The following is a 22,404-nucleotide window of genomic DNA, read 5'->3' as shown; positions in this document are numbered from 1 at the left end:
ATGTTGAGCGGTGCGATCGGCAAAGCTGGTACAGACGCTGCGGCCGATAAGGCAGCTGAACAGGCGTTGTCCATTGGGAAGGGCCTTTTCAAGTGAGCCTGGATACTTTAAGCCTGAACTCTCTCACTCATCGCTGTATGCTAACTGGACCCCATCCTTCTGCAATTATCTTCTAACTTTCAGCACTGAATAATATGTGTCTCCAGGAGCTGTACATTTTGTCGTCTAGAAATAGGCAATGTCTGAAGCAGATAACTTTCTGTATATTTTGCAGTACCTTTTTGAGCTCAAACTTAAAAAATGTTTGTTGTAATTTCAGAAACTTTGTATAAAAGCACTTTCAGAAATAAATTATGAAAATAAATTAACTATTATTTGGACAATGGCAATAAACTTAACAGGATGCTTTATGAAAATAAAGAATTAGAGAGCCATTGCTCAGTTAGAGATTGAGTTTGAACAGGTTTAAGTTCATTTATGTATTTTAACTATCTTTTGAAATGTTTAAAATTATTTCAGAGTAACATCACAGAATCAATAAAATACATTTCTAACACTTACTGATGTTTGTTCTGTTGTTTTCCCACCAAAATGATGTCACTTCCTGGAGGGCTGGTTTTGGTTAGTTAAAGGGATATTGGACTACCTCTTAAAAAAATATGGTGCGTTCGAGTCATGTTGGACAGATCATATTTAAGAGTTTAATGCACCTGAACGGCACCAAAAATGACTTATTACAATTTACTCAGGATTTTCTTTGTCACAAATTTATTAAAATATATTTAACTATTATTTTTCTCAAAAATAAAACTAGCAATGTTGCATGCTCAAAATACATTTACAATCGCTGGTGTTTCTGACGTCACAAACTACCTTGTAACCAATCACGTCAACAAGTGGATCTCTGAAATGGTGTAAGCGATGAATATGGTGCATATTCATAGAAGAGCGTATACTAAATGAGGAAAGGGTGTAGAGTTACATTCAAGCTATTTTAAGGCGTGAAGAATTTTTAAATACGTCATTTTGGTATCAAAGATGAGTTAAGAGATAAAATTGCCTACAGGGTGACTTTAAGAGAAGACGACTGAAGAAATCTTGCTGTATTGTTCAACTAAAGTGATTTGAATACAACTGGGCTGTGTTCAGCCCCGACAAAACGTCGCAAAACACCCTGTTCTGATGATGCAAGAGTTGCAACTATGGCAGCTGAGAAGGCCATTCTTTGTGTTCTTTTTGAAGAATTGATATGCTATATTTTTACTATAAAACACTTACGACAAACGTGTCTTCAATTGTTGCGTATACTGAGCTGCAGCGGACACATTTGTAAACGACTTTACTTGGACCCATTGTGCGAGCGGTCTCTTTAATACCGCATGGTTTATATACATGTTGCTGCTGATTGGGCTGATATTTTTGACACACCCACCAAACAAGAGAAAACGTATCTCAAACCCCGTTGCACACCGTTTCCCGGAAACCGTAGCAAAACGTTGCGCACCAGTTTGAGCTTGAACGTGCCCCCTGATGTTATTATTATGACTTTCCAACTCGTAAAACTTGGATGCACCAATATTCCAAGAATTCATTTTGTTTGAACTTTTGATAAGATAAAGTATGCCAAAAAAAGAACACCTCAAATATTTCTCTATCAGTTAGCTGCCAGCTAATTAGCAATATTTGCTCCAACCATAGTTCAGTTATTTAAAATTCATCCCTATTCTCTGGAATTGAAATATTGCCATAAAACCGCTGAACCTAATAATTCCACAAAGGTCTGTTCATTTTCCTTAAATAGAAACTGAACAATAACTATTCAAATTGTTAATAAATATTTTAATTGATAGAATATCCTAATTATGATATATAATAGGAATATGGTATTATAATATGTAGCATTTGTGACAGAGAAATAGAAAAAGAAAAAAAAAACAAGAGAAAATAAATTATGATAGTTTGTTTTATTCTCAACAAAAAAGGCAATATACATTTCCAAAACATAGTTCCAGATATGGGTGCAGATAAGCTTGGTGAGCAACTTCCAGCTCTCATTTAAGCACAAGTGCCCCGGGCCATCTAGGTTTAACATTAGCCGCATGCTAACATCTAGCAGATCTCTAAAAGTTATGGGGTATGAACTGCCTCGGATACAAAAAAAGTCTGTACCTAAATGTACTGCACATTGTTAGCTAGAACTTCATTACATCTCTAGGTCAAAACATTGAGATGAGGCAAAACATGTCTGGGTTTCCTTTTGTGTGATGCACTACATGAATTATAGTGACAAAGAAAATAATTTCTCTGAGTATAAAACTCCTGCTCACAGGTGTAAGGCATCTTTAACGCTCTTCATTACTGTAGCAATAACCATGTATAAATGGTTTGCAACACAAAACAATAAGAATAAAGTAAATAAAACCTACCGCAACATGACAGAGAACAAAAACGCACCACGTTGAAGTGATATTTTGAGGAGAGAGGAAGCCAGGTCCAATATGACAAATCAACATACATTTAAAATCAGCTGCATTTGAAGAGGACCACGTTAGTTTACCACAGATCAATACAAAAATCAGGGACAAAATAAACAAGTTACAACAAGAAACACTTGAGAAACCTGAATATTGGTGCCAGTTTGTTTTGAGACCACATCATATACAGCAAAGCAGTGAAAACTGCAGCCTCAGAACAGAAGAAACCACTTTATAGTTCTCAAACTCATGAGGACGGAGATTTTAAGATATGACAGCGTGATGGTGTTATAATAGAGGAGATGGGGGTTAGGCTGAAGTAAATTTTCATATGTTAAAAAGGTTGGAGGGGGAATCGAGAGGTTTATGGTGTTTTTGTCTTCTTTTTGCAAAGGGAATTGTGTGTCATTTATGTAAAGGTCAGGCCAGCCTCACTGTACACCTTGAAGACCTTCTCGATGGCATTGACGTAAGCTGCCGTCCTCAAATCCAAGCCCAGGTTGTACTTGTTTGCCGTGCGCATAATTTGCTGTAAAGGAAAATATTACTTCATGAATACAGGTCTGACTACATTAAAGCACATTTACAAAGCAGAAAGAACATCAATAAACATTAACGACATCTGTGCAATGGGCGAGGTGGCTTTCTTTGCATGGTGATCATACTGCACTAGACTAAAATATGCCTAAAGCTAGGGCTGAACATTGTGTACAAGTTAAAATTAGCTTTTAACCGGTTCACAACAAGACAGCGCTGATCTAAAGCAGCTGAGGTGGAAAAAAGGGTGGTTCCTGCTTTACCTGGTGTTGTTTTACAGGCAGTTTAACTGAGTGGTTCTATGGGCCTCAATTCAGCATCAAAAGCTTTAAATGACATTAAAAGAAAAGAACTTACCCTGGCCGACCTCTCCATGGTATAGGCAAGACCAGAGTGCACAATGTCCTTCTCAGAGGCGCCCTGTCAAACACAAACACATTACATCAATGCACAAACATGACCTGAGAGTTAAGATTTGCTGATCTTGAAGAAAATTCCAAGGCTTTGTTCACAAGGCACATAAAATCAATTGAATGTTTTTAAATCCAATCTAATCCTATATATTTGGGTCAATGACGTGACGGGTCATTTTTTTGTCCAAAAGCCTTAATAATAATAAAAAACAAAGATATGACATCCAAAGTATGTAAGGAATTACAACTAGATCTCTTTTATTGAATCCAAAAGGTTTTAATTATATTTTGCTACATATAAAGGTATTTTAAAGATTTTGAAGTGTCAAAAGGTCATTTGGTTTAACCGTCCAAAGGCCAATACAGCCATTTCATTTGTGATTAAAATATCTTAAAATGTAATAAATGTATATTTTTTTTTATTCTGGCATGATTTTATAACATTATATATCAACATAGTGCAAAATGGTATTAAAATTATGTGTAGAAGTCATTGCTTTGTTATGAGAAAGAATGTCCGGAAAAATGAATTTCATTAATGTCATTTGGAGTAACCCACATAAAGGGACCACAAAAGGGAACACAAAAGGGATTTTGGATCAAGTCATGCGGTCAGTATCATGTGACAGTATGTGACATCATTCAGACACCTGCAAAGGACCACATGGTCGTGAAGCAAAGTAACTAACTATCTTTTAACTATTTGAAATATTCATGTTTTCACTTGCTCTTACGCATATCCCGAAATATCAGGTCATTCGGTACAACTGCTATAAAACATGGAAAATGTTGTAAAATTTTAAAAACTTGTATTAAAATATAAAATGTTTGATTGTCCTTTTGCTAGCTAGCTAGCAAGCTAACTAGCTAGCTAGATATCAGCCTGTTAGCATTGTTCGAAAATATCGTCATTTGGTATAACCAAAAGTGTCATTCGGTAAAACCGAAATTTTGGTTAAACCAAATGACTTTTTTGGTGACAAATTTTGTCCTTCTTGTAAAAAATGACAAAGCAGTGTTAATTGATTATAAAAACAACAATCTCATTGTTAACACTTAATAAATCTTCAAAATGAATTTCCATTATGTTTTTTTTTTTTTTTTTTACACTTTTAAAAACCTTATTTGTCAATGACCCATTTATTGTTTTATTTTTTGTTGCTACCACTACAATTGACTAAACGGATTTGAAATGATTATGCCAAAAATGTAAAAAATAAAATAAGAAAAAAAAAGAAAGAATATAATTATAAATAAAATATAATACATACAAAAAAAATAAGATACATTTAAAAAAAAAAAATCATTAATTAAAAAGAAAAAGGTAAAACGTTATGAACACTCACAGCTACGCGGGCCTGGAAATCAGCGGTGGGAACAATGGGGATGGGACCGCCCTGCTTTCCAAACTTCCTTTCAAGACTCTCTTGCACAGACACTGGAAGAAAGAACAAAAAAATAAACAAGTTGATCAAGAGGTTGTAAGAGTGATATTTGATAAAATGCACAAAAGCAAAATTTAAGGGTGCAAACTGTCACTAACATAATCAATGTTTAAAACATTTTTTCAAATGTATGCTTTGTAATTGATAAAGTTGACTTTTGTGCTGCGCTGATTTGTGTTAGAAGGGACCACAAATCAAGTCACCTTTATTTATGATCATTTATTTATACCTTTATTTAATTATACTTATTTTTGAAATCAGTACCATCACACTGTAATGTTAAAAGCCAATATCACTTTAGGTCACACTGACTCTTCAAAAGCAGCTTCATTACTCTGGCTTCAATCCCATCTAATTACAGCAAATTAGATTAATGACTCTTTTTTTGAAGGGCTAGCAGAATCTGACATCTGGTTGTCAATTTAATTGGTATAACCAAGGAGAGAAAGAGGAGCCTGGTCATGTGAACAGTACATATAGAACACAATAACAGGGGTGGTGCAAAGTTTGCAAACCGTACATTAACGACATCTGTGCAATGGGTGTCAAAACAGTCTACATGCTAAGAAAAAGTGCCAAAAGGGAGTGAGTGATGCAAGAAAAGGGAATCATGAGGGAAAAACAAGAACACTTAGGGTGTTACAGAGAACATTCTGAAAGGATCAAGATGCGTGTCGGCAAACAATAGCTTTGAAAAATGTTTCCAATGCATTCATGATGCAAGTTCAGCGCCACCTGTATTGATTCATGCTGCTACTCTTTGAGTAACTGAAGCCGATAGGATGTTGTAGGGCTGCTGGAGGAAGTTTAAACACATACTCAGCAGGTGGTAGTTGGAGTCCCTCTCGTACTTGAAGGTCAGGCGACCATAGCTGACATGGTTCAGGTTTTTCAGCCACTCAAAGTAGGAGACTGTGACACCACCAGCATTCAGGTACATGTCCTGCAAATCAAAAAATAAATTATTCCTATTTCTATTTTCCTGGAGCACGACAAAGTTTGAGAGAATATAACAAAATTCTCTTACTGGAATGACCATGATGTTCCTCTCTATAAAGATCTTGTCAGCATCTGGTGTAGTGGGACCATTAGCACCCTCAGCAATAATCTGAATCCATAAAATATCATTTAAACATAAGCATTTAAACAAGGGCATTTAAACATGAGCTCAACTGGATGATGCTGTTGATTTCAGACCTTGGCTTTGATATTGTGAGCGTTCTTCCTGGTCAGCTGTTTCTCTCCAGCTGCAGGGATGAGGATATCACACTGAGCTTCCAGAATGTTTCCCTCATACGGCTGAGAGTTGGGGAAGCCCACAATGGTACCATGTTGCTAAAGACAAAGCACAAACATATTCAAAAACCAGTTCAAGTATAGAAAGAAGGGCAAATTCTCACTAGAGTTTCAGAAAAACTATTGTAAATGGACCCTTAACTGACCAGTTTGTAGTCCTCCAGCTCTTTGGGGTCCATGCCGTTGGGGTTCCAGATGCTGCCGTCGATCTCAGCAATTCCCACACATTTGGCACCATAACGGTGAAGGTAACGCATGGAATGCAGACCCACATTGCCAAAACCCTGCATGACAGGACATGAAACTAGGTGAACTTGTGATTACAAAATTCTGAGAACAAGTTTTTTTTTGTGTGTGGAAGAGGTGCCCCCTTGTGGTTTGCATAGACCAGCTCTAGCATTGGCTCTAAATAGAGTGGGGCAGGGATGACGTCAAAACCCGGAAGACTAATTCAACACTGGTTCCCTCAAACTTTTCATATGGGGTTTTTCAATTTATGAGTAAAATAAGGTCTTCGGTAAACCTAAGTTGACTATACTTTAACATTTTGTTCTACAATGTAAACTGCACACACTCGCACCACAAGCTGTCTTATCTTGTTAAATAAACATAACAGCTTAAAAATTCGCAATTTCAATATTAGTGTAATTTAAGTTGTAGAGCAAAACCTAGTTACCATCAAGTTTACCACTGACCTTATTTTATTTAAAAAAAAAAAAAACACTGTTATAGGAAAATATCAAGGGAACCAGCAGCAAATTAGTCTTCCAGGTTTTAATGTCGTTCCTGCACCACTCTATTGGTGGTTCTCAACTAGAGGGCCTAAAGATGACTAAAAAGTATTTGAATTAATAAATTATTATTAGTATATCAAAATAATCAAACTCAAATCTAAATTAAAATGCTAAAAAACATGTAAAACCAAGATGTAAACTAAAAAAAATATTTTATATAATATTATAGTAAAAATAAACAAATTCTGAAATAAAAATAGTAAAATAAAAAAAATATTTATTTTTCCCACTCAATAACTTGTTTTTAATTGAAGAGTATACAGTTCTTGAAACTTCTGAGGTCACAAAATTAATTATTTAATAATTAATATCAATACTCCTAGTTTCAGTTTATACAAAAAGTTTGAAAACACACAGCTTTGTCATAATTACAGTAAAAGTACTTGAATATCTGACAGCCTTTGAATATTTTGCTGGACAACAGTCAAAAAGTTTGGAGAACCACTGCTCTAAATTTTTATCTTTGCAAGATTTTCACCACATCAAAGGGTATTACTGGCAAGTTGCCATGTGCATGTCGAAAGGGGAAATGCATATGGCTGCTCACACTACAAAAGGACAAATGGGAAGCAGTCATATCAACTCAGTGCAACAGAATTATGTAATCAATTCCTCTCCTGGGGCTTTGTTTCATAGTAATGACTAGGCTATCTCTTCTCTGCACTGCTCTAAATCCATAACACGTGACAGCATCTTCTCTTGTCTTTTCTCTACACATGCCAGTAAATCTTTAAAAAGAACACTGTAATTTTGTGAGACAGTAATCCCAAAGCAACAGCTGATGAGAATCCCCTCCCCCCGGAGTCTGGGCTGCACTGATTGATTTAAGGAGTCTCGACCACATTGTGGTTAAGACTGAAATTCATCAGAACCCAAAAACTGCGACAAAACCACTCTCAGCTTTATTTGTAAGACTCTAAATCTTAATCCTAGAGAATAAAAGTACAGGTTCATAGTAAAGTCGACAGATTTCACAGCTGTAATGGAGAGCAATTATTTGTGGTATCTGCAGTGGGATTCTTACGGCACATGATTCAAAGGAACTGAGACGTACTACATGCTGACATATAATTAACTCTTCCCTTTTTGTGTCAGCAAAACTTATTATATTTTTAGTCAGCATAATATTCTGTCACTGGGTTATTTCAGCCCAAAATGAAAATTATGTAATCATTTACTCACCCTCATATCGTTCCAAAACTGGTATAACCTTCTTACGTGCAACACAAAAGTAGAAGGTTTGTATAATGTTAACAATGCTTTTCCCAAAAAATGAAAACATATTTTGACCAGTGGCAGTCATGTTCCAAAAATAACAAAAGTAGTCCATGTAACTTATGCACAATATTGAAAGGCTTCTCAAATCATAAGTAAAAAACATTTAAGGTGAGGTCAACCTTTTTTTTTTTTTTTTTTTTTTTGGAACTTGACTGTTCCTGGTCACAATAAGCTTTCACTGTATGAAAAAGAGCAGCGTGAACATTCTGCTAAACATCTCTATTTGATAGAAATTTTATTTTATTTTATTCTACCAGTGACATTTTATTGTATAGAAAAACTATATGCCAATTATTCAAATGTATGTTGAAACTGTCAGTTGAACCTCTACAAATAGTCCTCTATGTATGTACCTGAATAATGAATGTTTTGTCAGCAAATCCAGGGGTCAGGCCCAGTTTGCTCATGTAGGAGGCTTCATTGATAAAGTTCTCAATGCCATGGAAGACTCCACGACCAGTGGCTGAGATTCTGCCATGGATGCCACCCTGGCTAATGGGTTTACCAGTCACACAGGCATGGGCATTGATATCCTACAGAATCAGAAATAAACAGAACAAAAAAATTATTAGTGTATTATACTTTCTACCACAGTTACACATGCATTTCAAGAACAAAACAGCATTATTATAGTTAAATAAAACTAAAAAATTTTTTTTAAATAAAATAGTTTTTTAAATAGATTTTATTTAATTTAATTTTACTAAAACTAACATTACAATGAAAACAGAAAATATAAAAATTAAAATTAAAATATTTTAAAATAATTAAAATATTTACTCATGTTTCCTATTCCACTAAACAATACTTTTTTCTGTTTTTAAGTACACATTAATGTGGAACCTATAATGGAACTGAATGTAATGGAAAACATTCAGTTCCAGTATCTCGGGTTTGTTTTTTTTTTGTTTGTTTTTTTAAATGAAACCCATTCTGAATTATAAAAAAAAAAAAAAAAAAAATCAGTTCTTGGTCAACAACACTTCAGCCAACAGTGGTTGTCTGTTCCTCATCCAAAAACAAGCACCAGTCAGGGGTGTTCAGTGGGTAGGATGAGGACAACATGTGATACACTGACAACCAGAGTCCTTGGATTGATGTGAAGGGGTCAAATGCTGTCATAAGGGTACGTGAGAGGGGTCACACACCAAACTCGGCTTGCAAGCTTCCCCAAGGGCAGCTACTGTGGCCCTATTTATGTCATTGAATGAGAAAACGGCAGTGAGATAGAAGACCTGTGCTCTACTCACAGATGACGCACAACAGCAAATGGAACAGCAGTGGTTACTGCAGGGGACGGACAACAGCATACAACAACCTAATTAACCTCCAAACATATAATAAACATGTAATATATACAGTATATACAGTATGTATGTATATGTATGTATGTATGTATGTATACATATACACACACATATATATATATATATATATATATATATATATATATATATATATATGAACTTATGCTATCACATCATATGCACCATAATCAAATATCTGCAAGGCTGAGAGGAGAAATCAAAGTATCTGAACTGCTGAACATTCCATCAAGATGATTTGCATGTCTGAGTCAAAAGCTTATTCAATGTTTCCCTCGACTGCCGCTGTGCACAAATCTGCTGAGTGCAGTATTAGTGAAGAGTGATTATTGTAACTATATTTTAGTAGATTGTCAATAATTTACTATTCCCTTGCAGACAGTTTCCCTTGAGTCTGAAACACACCAAGCAACGTTTATTATAGCGAGCTATTTTTACATTTAGACCAGTGTTGTTTTAGGGGCCGTTTACATGACAACTAAAAATTAAAAACTTTTTATGCGTTTTGGCTGTTCATTTACACAACAGCGTTTTGGGGGCCTGAAAATGCAAACTTTTGAAAACAGGATTTAAAGTTTAAGTTGTGAAAACAATTCCGTTATTATTTCCGTATAAACTACAAAAACATGAATTTGTGAAAATTGTGACGTCATGCGCATGTGTATTACATGTTCAGTCTATAGGGGTGTAGTGTTTCTTTACAAAGTAACATCGCCATCTACTGGCCTGGCAGAAGAATACAGCGATTTTAATAGTTTTCGCGGATCCGTGTGAACAGGGATCGTTCTGACAACATTGTCGCCTGTACAAGAAAAAACGCAAATTAAAAATATTTCCATTTTTAGCACATCGTTGTCATTTAAATGTACCCTCAGTGAACTAAAACTATTAAAATTCATTAATTGAAATAAAACAAATAAAATAAAATATAAATGATATATGAAAAACTTTGCCTTAATTTAGAAATGTTGCCTTGGCAACAAACTGAAATAAAATATGTTAAGTTAAAGTACTTAAATTACTACTAAAAATGAAATAAATATAAATTAGAGCTATATATATATATATATATACATACACAAACACACACACACACACACACACACATATACACATACTTAAAAATGAGCACATAATTAAAACTGAACATTTAAAAATAAATGCTCATTTGAAATAAAATAGTATATAAATAATACTAAAATAAAACAGATTTTGATTTATTTTTGTGCTCATTTAAAGCATTTTTTAGCAGATCTCAAAATGAATATTAATTTTTCATATTGTACATTAACACCTAAATTCACTTGTAGCATTTAAAACAACTGATTTTAATCTTCAGTGTTTTACTTTGAATTTATTTAGAAAAAAAAAAAAAAAAAAAAAAAAAAAAAAAAAAAAAAAAAAAAAATATATATATATATATATATATATATATACACACACACATATATACACACACACACAGTCAAATTTAATTTAATAAATCTTTAATGTCATTTATTTGTTAAGGGCCATAATGTGGAAATAATTATTGGTCATAATTTTAAAAACAGATTTTATAAAGATATAGATAGTGTCTCAAATATTTTTCTGTGTTTGTAGCACATCTCTTATCTAACATTAAGGCTATAGAAAAGGTAAAGTTACATAAAATTCTGTATTTCTAGGTCAAGTTGTTTCTAGAGTGTCATCGTGCTTGGATGTGACTGGACTCTTGTCCAATCTGGCATCCAAAGACCCTTATGTGTCTTTTCAGGATTAGTAAAGCTTGATATTGCTTAACATAGTCATTATCCTCCCATTTAAAATTATAAAAAAGTACAAGACATGACCACTGTTTTGTTGCCATGGTGATAGTGCTAGTACTGCATTAGGGGATGATGTAACTATAATGAGAGCCCTCTAGGAGAAATAACCCTGACCACAAGCACCATAGCAAATATGGCGACGGAGTGAAAATCTGTACACTGTGGACATTTTTGTAACTCCAAGGCAATCTGCAGCCTATTTCTGCTTCAGGCACCTTCATACTCCAACTGACCCAGCTGTCATCCAAAATCATATCACAAGAAGGAAAAACACTCTAAAATATGCACATACATAATAAGAAGGCAAACTGGTTGCTATTGTCCGTGCAAATAAAGCTGTGACTTATCCATTTATTAGGGCACAAAGGTAAACATTGCACAGTCTGTCGTATAGATAGAATAACAACAAGATAGACAAACAAAAGGTGTAAGGTTCCTGATAAAGCTACGAAAAGATGAAAGAGATTTACAACTTAAAGAAGATCTCTGTGGACTATTGTTTTTGTACTTATTGTTCAAATTCCCATTAAGGGATATGTTTTTTAACCTTTCACTTTTGTTAAAAGAGGCAAGGCATTAAACTACAAGTGTAAAAAAGAGTTTTATGGGTATATGGCACTGTTAATAATTTAATAAGGCATTAGAAGAGATAAACAGTTGCTTACAGTGTGGGCAATAGTGTTAGCATAGGTGTCAGCGATCCAGGACATCTCCCTCTCACCGGTGCTCATGTCAGGGGCGGGTACGTCAATGCCAGGTCCTGAATGGAAAGAATAAGGGAGGGAGAGGGGAAAGAAATTGTTTACAACTTGTCAGCTGTAATTGTGTTATGAATGCAGATGGTGGTCATGTGAGCAGGCACATGAACCACACTAAACGCACTTAAATACGAATGCTCGATTGTTTGCACATCTCAGGGAAAAATTAGGATGGAATGCAACAAATGATCTGAGAAGGCAGCTTGTGTTGTTTTTAATGGAGAGCTGGAGTTTCAGTTCCCACTCTGACACTGTGAGAGTGGACCGCCCTTCCCCCCACACCAGTGCCAGTTGCTTTGGCCAGGGAAAACAGGAAGGCATCCAGATAAACAGCTACGCGGACAGCCTTGCACCCGGAATACATTTCCAAAAACAGCTCCAGAGGGGGCAGAGAAGCACACAGCAGGGCTTATTTTTTGACAGCACCAGGGTACTGAAGCTCTTCCGGGTTAAAAGACCAGGGAAGTGAAGTGAATAATTTAATGAGGATTTCCTGATAACTCCAGATTTGTTGCAATGCAGTGATATCACAAAAGGTATCTTATAATGCTTAAGTGATTGTCACAAACATATAAACTGTGAAAGAATGCATCTGCTAAGACCATAAATAGAACTACTGTAATATTTATAATAATTTAAGTATTTACACTACCATTCAAAAGTCTGGGGTCTGTAATTTTTTTTAAAAATGTCTTTAAATGATGTTTTGTATGTGCACTAAGGCTAGATATTACAATATGCAGTTTTGAAAAAGTATTTTAAAATATAATTTACTCCTGTAATGTAAAAACTGAATTTCCAGCATGATCACTGCAGTCTTCAGTGTCACATGATCCTTTAGAAATCATTCTAATCTGCTGATTTGGTGCTCAAGAAACATTTCTTATTATTATCAATGTTGAAAACAGTTGTGCTGCTCAAACTCACCAATGAATCCCTTTTTCGCCAACTCAATGGTGAATCTTCTTGTGATTTTCTCCAACTCATTATCCTGAACAGCACAAAAAATAAAATAAAATCAAAATGTAAATCAAAAAGTGCTCCTCTGCAGCAAAAATGTAACACTATTTTTTCCCCTCTTATAACTTATGACAGCCATAAAAGCAAAAAAAACAAAAAAAAACAAAAACAATATCATAGCATGTTCACCTATGGAAATATAACAGGGTAAAAGGAAACACTTTCACTTCCTTAAGCAATAAGGTTCAGAAAGGACATAAACAGAACAAACAAAGATCTACAGCTGTACATTAAAACATCTTTATATTGTGGACTCAAGCCTTCATCCAATCAGGGAGCAAGGACCATTTAAAAGAGCAAGGAGGACTGATGGCATGAAACGTGTTTCCACTTCATCGAGCCCATGAAAAAGGCAAAGACAGCCAACAGACACGATAAAGAGTTATTTCTGGAGTCTGTGTGCTCAGAGTCTATACATGCGTGTTGGGTACTTACAGAGTAATTCCTGGGGTTGATTTTCACTCCAGCTTTAGCTCCGCCAAATGGCACATCTAGAAGATGATAAATGATGTGTAATCTATGAGTCTTCAACTCAACGGCTTATTAAAAACAATGTATTTGAGTGTAAGAGAGAGCTCTAAAGCAATATACCAAGTGGAAAATTCACCCAAATTAGATGTTGAGGATAAAAAAAGCAACAAAAAAAAAGCAAAAAAACAAAAAAAAAAAAAAACACAAAGCTTACCCACAACAGCACACTTGTATGTCATCAACGAGGCCAAAGCTTTAACCTCATCCACAGACACATCCATGCTGTATCGGATACCTGAAAAAGAAAAGCAAAATGACCCATGAAACTGAACTTAATCACAGCCATTACAAAGAGTCAATTAGTTACTAAAGCCTCGGTAGTAGACATGTGCCGATATTCGGTAATACCATACATCATGATAATGAATATGCATGATATTGCTACCGTGGGCACTTCAAAATACCGTGAATAATTACATATTACGATCTATTCAAATTTTTATATTACAATTTAAGAGTACTTTACCTATCAACCGTTATAAAATCTACAACACTGCTGTATGCGCCGTCAAAGAGGCACGCGCATTATGTAAACAAACCCAAAGTGCGTTAGAAGCACATGGTGGAACAAGTGAAGGAGACGCACTGAATGAAAGTGCACTTTCACTCTCCGACAGCAGATGGCGCTGATGAAACAGCAGAAAAGCAGCGGTTACCCCTGAAACAAAGCAGCTGCGCTATTACAGTATTTAAAATGCTTCAAACAGCCATTCGATTTTTTTTGTACTCGCAATGTTGTTCATTACAGCACCAAATACTTAATACTTAAAGACTTAATAGACTATTTATTTTCAAACTTAAACATTTTTATATTTTAATATGGACTACAACATGCCCTATAATTATTGAAAATTTTCTGATTAAGCTATTTGGTATTTGGTACACTTAGTGACTTCTTTAGTTAACTTGTAATTATTATTTAATGGACCTAAAACTAACAATGATCAGTTGTATTTTTTAACTAATATTAAACAAAACCTTCAGTAACAAATGTAGCTATTGCTCATTCTTAATCTTAGTTAATGCATTAACTAACATTGTTATAAGAAAGAGTTCTTAAACTTGTTATACTATGACAACACTTTTTTTGCAACTTATTTCAATATCGTGATAATACCGTATACCGTGATAAAAGCTTAAGTAATTATCGCAACATGAAAATTTGATACCATCACAAGCCTACTCGGTAGATCTTTTCTCTACCGACTAATGAGGATTTAACACTAAGAACACACACAATGGGCTTAAACAAACAGACATTTTGAAGCTATACAGACTCTTGGCCAGTGTTGCTAGCTGTGTCTTCATGCTGAATTGACTGAAGATAAACAGGACAGAACACGACAAGAAAATGTCAGACTTAATGAATGACTGTCACTTTTTGTGTATAATTAGACAAGAAAACATATGTAAGACTAGTTACATTTCAAACAAAGCAGTTTAGTAATAAACCAAGCTTAGACCATTTTTTTGAGACTTTTACATGGGTTCAGCAGATCATGTTCTAAGGACACAGGTCACATTTTCCAGTTATGCAGCTAAAATTCCAGCTCAACTTGTGTGCTCTGGTCACACTCCATTAAGACAGGTGCTACCATCACTTCTTTCTCTGGAGCCTTATGTTGGCTTTCTAAATCCAGCAACAGCACTATCGCAGACATAACTTCAAAGGACAGAGACTGTGTCTTTAATAAAGCATACTGCTACACATACATATGATACACACACCTTGAGCGCACTATGATTTTTAATGACAAACCATGTGTCCTATTATGTAAGAATAAATGTGTGAATAGTTGAACGGAAATGAATGAATCAGGTTTACAAGTAGATCTTTATTATCGCTTATGTGTGTAATCAAAGGGACACGAATCAAATGCCCGATCACATTTAGCGTTGCACGAAAAAAAAAAAAATCCAGTCATTCCTATATTAACATGTGCATTCAGAAGTTTAACGTTACGTGAGGGCAAAAAAGTTTTCCGCACAGATTACACTCATGTTCAGGTTGGCCATGTGCATTTGCCATACTGACCAGCAGAAAGTTGATTGGTTTGAAAGTGACTACTGTGTGAGCTGTGCTTTTTACATTATTGACAATGAATAATGCACCCGTTTTTGCATGCAAAATTTGTGACCACACCTTAATAATGCACATCATGTAAGATTAAAAGTAATTACACTGTAAAAAGAAACAAAATATTTGAAATAAAGAAATAAATCACTAGGTATCCATTGGACCAGTGAATTTCCATTCATTCATGATTGCTGGATAAAGATTTCATGAATATTCACAATAATATAATATAATATAATATAATATAATATAATATAATAAGAAAGGACAGTACAAACTATCCAAATATACACAAGATAAAAGGAAAAACATGGAAGTATATAATGTTCTGTTTGACCTGGAGAGGTAAAGGGTATCTGAATGTCATGTGTGCAGGGGGAGTCCTGTGTATTTGTGAGTATGTGTTTGTGTCGAGGCTGTACTGACTCAGGCTGCATCATGAATCTTGATTGATTGTGTGAACGAGTTGTGTCTGTCTCGGCCTGGAAGACGTATCAATCCCTTTTACAATTAACATAAATGACACACTGCCATCCTGCAAAAGCAGTAGAAAATGAGACTGGGAATTAGTGATCTTTAAAGACTGATTTGGTCACAATGTTTCTGTAAATGCAGATGAGGATGCCTGGCCCAAACGAGTGAAATTACGTGCTCTAATGTTTAATCATTTTCAATATTCATAATACAAGCAAGAATGCTGCCAACATACAGGCCCATAGATATAAACCACCGAACATGATGCTTTTTTTATTGCTGGAGAAAAAAAAAAAAAAAAATCAATAAGAAAATCAGCCCCTCTAGGCGTCATTTTGTCTGCATTTAAAAGCTCACCAGCTGAACAGATGTGTTTTTTCCGCTATAGCTGACATGGTCTACACACAGAGGGGAGGGGAAAACGGTGCGTGCAAGAGAGCTGGTAGGGGCTCTTGAAAGGAGGAATGACTCAGCACAGATCACCTACTGCACCTAACAGACGAGGGAAAAAACAAAACAAAAAAAAAAACAAAAAAAACAAAACACAGGAGACCTTTCCCAGCATCCTTTTCGACTCCACTTATCGAGCCAAATGTGCTTCATCATAACCAGGATGTGCACTATTTGCACAAGTCTGACTCACGCCATCCTTTTTTTCCCCCCATTACTCTTGCACATGAAGGATATGCAGCCAAAACATTTCTGCTGATCTAGTGATTCTGACATTCACGTGCATGACTTTGGTTGATGAAACAGATGTTGAAATGCACATAGCCATTAGCTGACGGTGTGTGCTGGCTGAATTGCTCTTGTACTTTGTAATGTGTACCTAATCTTGTCTATTACACATAGATAATGTTAATCACAGCTCTTTTGTCAGTGATATTCGCTGAGCCACCGAGATCAAGAGTCTGTGTCACATGAATGATTAAAAGTGCTGCAACTGATGTTGGAAGTTAGCAAACCGGTCAACATGTGCAAATTTTAACTACAAACTACCTGAATATGCAAAATGATTCACGAGCAGCTAGTGTTTCTGATTGGCTGGTTTTCATTGTGATTTACCCAAGGTGCTCCACTTTGTGCCTGCCAAGCTTTAAATGGGGAACCTTTCACCAAATGCAATATTTGTAGGGATATTTTACATTAACATTACAAGGTCAAAATTAAAAAAAGAAAAAGAACCATATGCATGGATGGATTTTTCACAATAAATAAACAGGATGAATTTAATTTCATGCCGACTTTAAAGACTTCAAAGGGGACCTATAATGCCCCTTTTACAAATTGTAATATAAGTCTCTGGTGTCCCAAGAATGTGTCTGTAAGGTTTCAGCTCAAAATACTCCATAGATCATCTGTTATAGCTTGTCAAATTTGCCCCTATTTTGGTGTGAGCAAAAACACGCCATTTTTGTGTGTCCCTTTAAATGCAAATGAGCTGCTGCTCCCGGCCCCCTTTCCAGAAGAGGGCGGAGCTTTAACAGCTTGCGCTTCGGTTGCTCAACAACAACAAAGCTGGAGAATCTCACACAGACAAAATGATGATTGTCAGTAACGGTGTTCAGCTTACATTGTTCAAACCGGAGTCGGACACTGATGGAGAGACTCAGGAAGAAGTTACAACTTTTAGAATGCATCCAGACATTTCCGAATGGTGATTTTACGCTAGTTATGTTAATTGTTGCGGAGTTGATTCAACTCATCGACTAGCATGTGCTGTCACCCCTTTGATGCGTGTTTCCTGGGGGCAGGGTTTATGTGAATTTTGGGGTTTGTGATGTCACCAACCCAGGAAGAAGCTTGTTGTAGTCCTTAAAAAGTGATTTCTGTAAAAGAAAATATCTCCCTTTGCATTGAACTTTGAGCATTGTAACTCTGCAGATGTTGTTTATGTTCAAACAGCAACATTACACACTCACTTAAGTTAAAAAAGTGAAATCATAATCAAAGACCCCTTTAAGTACTATGATTAAAAAAAGAAATCAGTATCTTTCTGATTGGGAAGCTGTGGCCTTTAAGATTAAGGATTATTATAGACTCACTACAAAACATAGATAAACAAGTGAAAAGAGAGAACAACGGCTTTCCACACACTCCAGAAAATTTTCTAGTCAAGCAGACCCTATACTCTTTCATAATGTTGCAAGGCTGCAGTCACATTAATATCCCTTAACTTATACGCATTAACATGAGAACAAATACACACTGGTGAATTAGATGTCTCCAAACACTGTGTGTAAATGAGTGGTCCTGCCAAGCAGATGACGAGTCAGAGCGCCTGAGCCCTACCCCCATATCCACCCTTAAAAACACTCTCTCACGATACGTCACCCCACAAATCACCCACAATGCAGTGCCATGATGACATCTCCCCCTCCCACTCTGTACGGCCTCAATCTCTTGATTAACCACTGCTCCTTAACATCTGCTGTTAAGAATGAATGTGATTCTGTGGGCCTCACGTGATTTACAATGCGCCTCGCTATGGGCGTAAACCCCTTCCATTGGAGTACGCATTTCGTTTAAATCACAGAAAGTATTAGTAAACGAGTACTGATCACATCTTATGCTTTTGACACAATATAGATTGTATAAAACCTCCTCCATATCAGCTAGCAACCAGGTAAATGTTTATTAACCTAACATGAATGAACCTAACTGAATGAAATTAATGATCCTTTGTGTAAATGAAAACAGAAAGTTGACTTGAAACGACTTGTTTCCTTTGTTTGGCATGAGGGTAAAATCAGTTGCAAGTTAGTATAAACAGCTGAAACTGGGCTGTTCACATTAATGGCCTACAATATAAACGTGTCAAGCAGGCAGCATATTCTAAGGGCAAACAGAAACCGCAGATATCAAAACACAAAAGTAACAAAACCAGGCACACAAGGAACACTAAAGCCTGAAAGTCTTGCTAGGGCCATATGATTTTCCCATTCTTTTTCATATGGAATGCGAACTTTAATAAAAACGAAAACAAAAAATGATTGACTAATGCACACAGAAACACAAAGTTCTTCACTCATTTTTCAAAAAATAAAATCTCAGCTTAACTGGACATGTACAATTTAAGAAATAAAGACAAAAATCTATTCTTATTGTAAAGTAAAATATAATATTTGGTGTAATAGTAATAATAAACTTACATATTAACTTAGTATTAGCATTATTATTATTATAATTAAGGAAAACACAAGCAAGAGTGCTGTTGAACTGAATATCAGGCTGTGATTCAGCCATAGATGTCTTCTGCAAAACTTTTATGATTTGAAATACTTTTTAGATAAAAAAAATAAAATAAAAATGCAATTTTCTGTTTTGGATCATATGGTCATGCTCTGTATTGACGCACTTCGTTATGTTTGTAAACTACTTGTAATTTTCATTAATTTAAAAGCTATAAAAACTAAAATGCAAAGCAGTATTTGAGAAAAATAAAATAGAATGGCTTCTGTCCCCAGGTAATACATACACCTGTGCAGGTGCAAGGTGTGTCAAGGTGATTTATTATTGACAGGTGGACTAGTCAAATCTAGCCAAATGTTTAAAATTGTGCAAACAAAAAATAAAATAAAATATAATATTATGTCAACATTATGTCAAGCATCAATGTACTTGCAACTGCAAACCGAAACTGCTGTGAAACCTCTTGTTGAGCAAAACACTAGACAAGCAAACTGATTAGTAATGTAATGCCTTATTACTGCACGATATGAAAAAATAAAAATAAAAATCTCTTACCTCCCTTGCAGGGAGTTCTGTGCTGGCTGTGTTGTGCCCGGTAACCCTCGATAACCTCCCATTCTCCGTTGTCTCTCTTGATGGGGAAGGACACGCTCAGGACGTGGTTGCAGGGCTTGATGATCTTGAGGATCCCCCGCACACGGTGTCTCTTCTGCTCCGGCGTCTCCCGGGTCTTCAGGTCCTCCACCAGCTTGTTTTCGACAATAGCAGCGCCGCGATCGAAGAAGCCCTCCACCATCCTAAAGAAGTTCGGGTCATCTTCCTTGTCAGCGGCATCGCTGTAGTGACGCACCCTCAGCAAAGATGAGGAAGCCGGCAGAGCGGACTCGACGCATCCCGAGGCCAGAGCGTTACCCGCTCCGCGAGTAAGCAGCTCCCCAAAATACCGGTACATGGCGACAAGGGGCTTTGAAAGTTACAGTACAATGGAGAAAGAAGAAATTAAAGGATGATGGGTTATCGACGAGGTGAAAAAGGGAAACGAAAAGGGGGTAAATGAACGAGACGAAGAAAGCTCCTGAGCCTGCCTCGTTCAGTGTCAAAGTGACAGCGCTCATGCCGTCTCGCGCTTTAAAAGGCAGCGGCGTGTTTGGAGGAGTCGCGCGAGCTGACGGAAGGTCAAGGCGTACCAGGAAGGAGGAGGAAACGCACGCGCTACTTTTAAAACTCTTATTCTTTCAGCTAACTGATTCATTAATTTATGAAAATTATTGCTATTATTTAAGCTCACCTACAACATTAACAACTTAAAAACCCTCATAGTACTACGTTTTCAAAATGACTTTTCATTTGAAAACATTAATAAAGATGCATATTTTTTATATGAATTGCAAATGCAAAGAGTTGAATGTATGTAAAAAGAAAAAAAAAGAAAAAAAAAAGAAACAAATATTTTTCAAATCAATTATCAAATATTTTGATCCTGAGGTAAAAAAAAAAAAAATAAAAATAATAATAATAAAATAAAAATATGCAGATAAAATGTACTACAATACTGTTGGTGATCTGTTGATGTGTTTCGCAAGAAACACTTGATCTATCCAGATGTTAAATCATATTTTGCTTGATATTATTATTATTAAATTTAAATCACTTACAAAATCCATAGTATTGGTGTAAACATACTCACCGATTACAGCCCACATTTTTTTTCATACACACAGATTTATAAAACTTGCTCAATATATTATGTTATTTGTTAAAAAAAAAAAAAAAAGTTCTGTTTTACATCATAGCAACAAAGCGAATCAAAGTCAGCTGTCCACCAGTCATTGCTAAATTAATGAGTTCCTGCTGTTATATTTAAAGTCAAACAACTGAAGATGAATATGGTCAATAAAGTTTATTAAATCTTTATCAGACAGATTTTTATGACACACACACTTTAATAAACCAAGCAGGCTCTTTATTTCCACCACACACCTATTTACCAGCTGAAGCAGAAAGATCAGTTTTGAAAAACCAAAACTGTTGTATGTTTTTCTAACCAACTAACTTCTGATTTATTTCTGTTTTTCACTAATCATTCATCTTATCTAATAAATCTTTAAATCATATCACTATGCACTCAGTTCGTCTTTAGCCGCACAGTACCTAAAATGGACAATATGGGGGAAGCGTTTCGCTGATATTGAATTCACAACAGTCTAACCTTTACACTGAGCTCACATTATCCCAATGGACTCTGCACAGAAGATAAGATTACGATTGATCCCCACGAAACCTGGTACAAATTGGCCCCAAGTCTGGTTAAGAAAATAAGCAAATATTAACTATAAGCTTTAGAAAGAGTATTTGCTGAGTATTTGTCATCCAAGAGAAGCACAGATGTCTCATCATGGCTAGTGTTTATGTGTAGCCAGTGTGTGAAAAATCAATCCCATCATCCTGCAAAAAATATGGCTGCACATTTGTATGTCTCCCCGTTACATTGATTTTATCTCACTTGCTCTGCTAATGGTCCGTATGTTGTCCTACTTTGTTCTTCGCTGGCTTAAAATCAACCAACGTATGTTTTGATACAGTAAAACATAACTACTCTACATTAGAAGCTCCGAGGACAATTATATGAAAATCTTGATAGTTTATAATGTTTCAGTGATCTCGTCATGCTAATTTGTAAGGTTCATTGTGCTTACAACCTATATGTATATTGACCAAAGGGTCAGTGTATCAGGTTTTATACTACAACGATTGCCACAATGATGAGTAGATTTATTGTCAAAGAGTAGTTGAAGTCTCACATCAGTAGAGTCAAACAGGATAAGAGAAGATAAAATTGTCGTTCAGAGAAAGAAAGAGACGTTAGGCAACATTCAGTACTTTCATTCACAGCTAGTATCTGTGGAGTGGTGAAGAGTTGTAAAGATAAGGTAGGAAGAACTACATGTTAAACTGTTATGAGTTTCAAAAATCTAGTGCAGT

The 22,404-nt window shown here is 35.6% G+C and overlaps 1 protein-coding gene across 1 annotated transcript; it reads right to left on the bottom strand.

Moving 5' to 3' along the window:
* Positions 1-1,945: 1,945 nt before the first annotated feature.
* LOC127523582 (glutamate dehydrogenase, mitochondrial) lies at positions 1,946-20,535 on the bottom strand. The gene is made up of 13 exons (XM_051914476.1): positions 19,978-20,535; positions 13,834-13,914; positions 13,584-13,639; positions 13,056-13,119; positions 12,036-12,130; positions 8,591-8,770; positions 6,312-6,449; positions 6,067-6,204; positions 5,897-5,977; positions 5,689-5,812; positions 4,771-4,862; positions 3,369-3,431; positions 1,946-3,003 (listed from the first exon to the last, which is right to left on the bottom strand). The coding sequence occupies exons 1-13, from the start codon at positions 20,372-20,374 to the stop codon at positions 2,884-2,886; spliced, it is 1,629 nt and encodes a 542-aa protein (XP_051770436.1). The 5' UTR covers positions 20,375-20,535; the 3' UTR covers positions 1,946-2,883.
* Positions 20,536-22,404: the final 1,869 nt, after the last annotated feature.

This window comes from Ctenopharyngodon idella, chromosome 12, assembly GCF_019924925.1.
Source record: "Ctenopharyngodon idella isolate HZGC_01 chromosome 12, HZGC01, whole genome shotgun sequence".
Lineage (NCBI taxonomy): Eukaryota > Metazoa > Chordata > Actinopteri > Cypriniformes > Xenocyprididae > Ctenopharyngodon > Ctenopharyngodon idella.
This window is presented reverse-complemented; position numbering and strand designations above follow the sequence as displayed.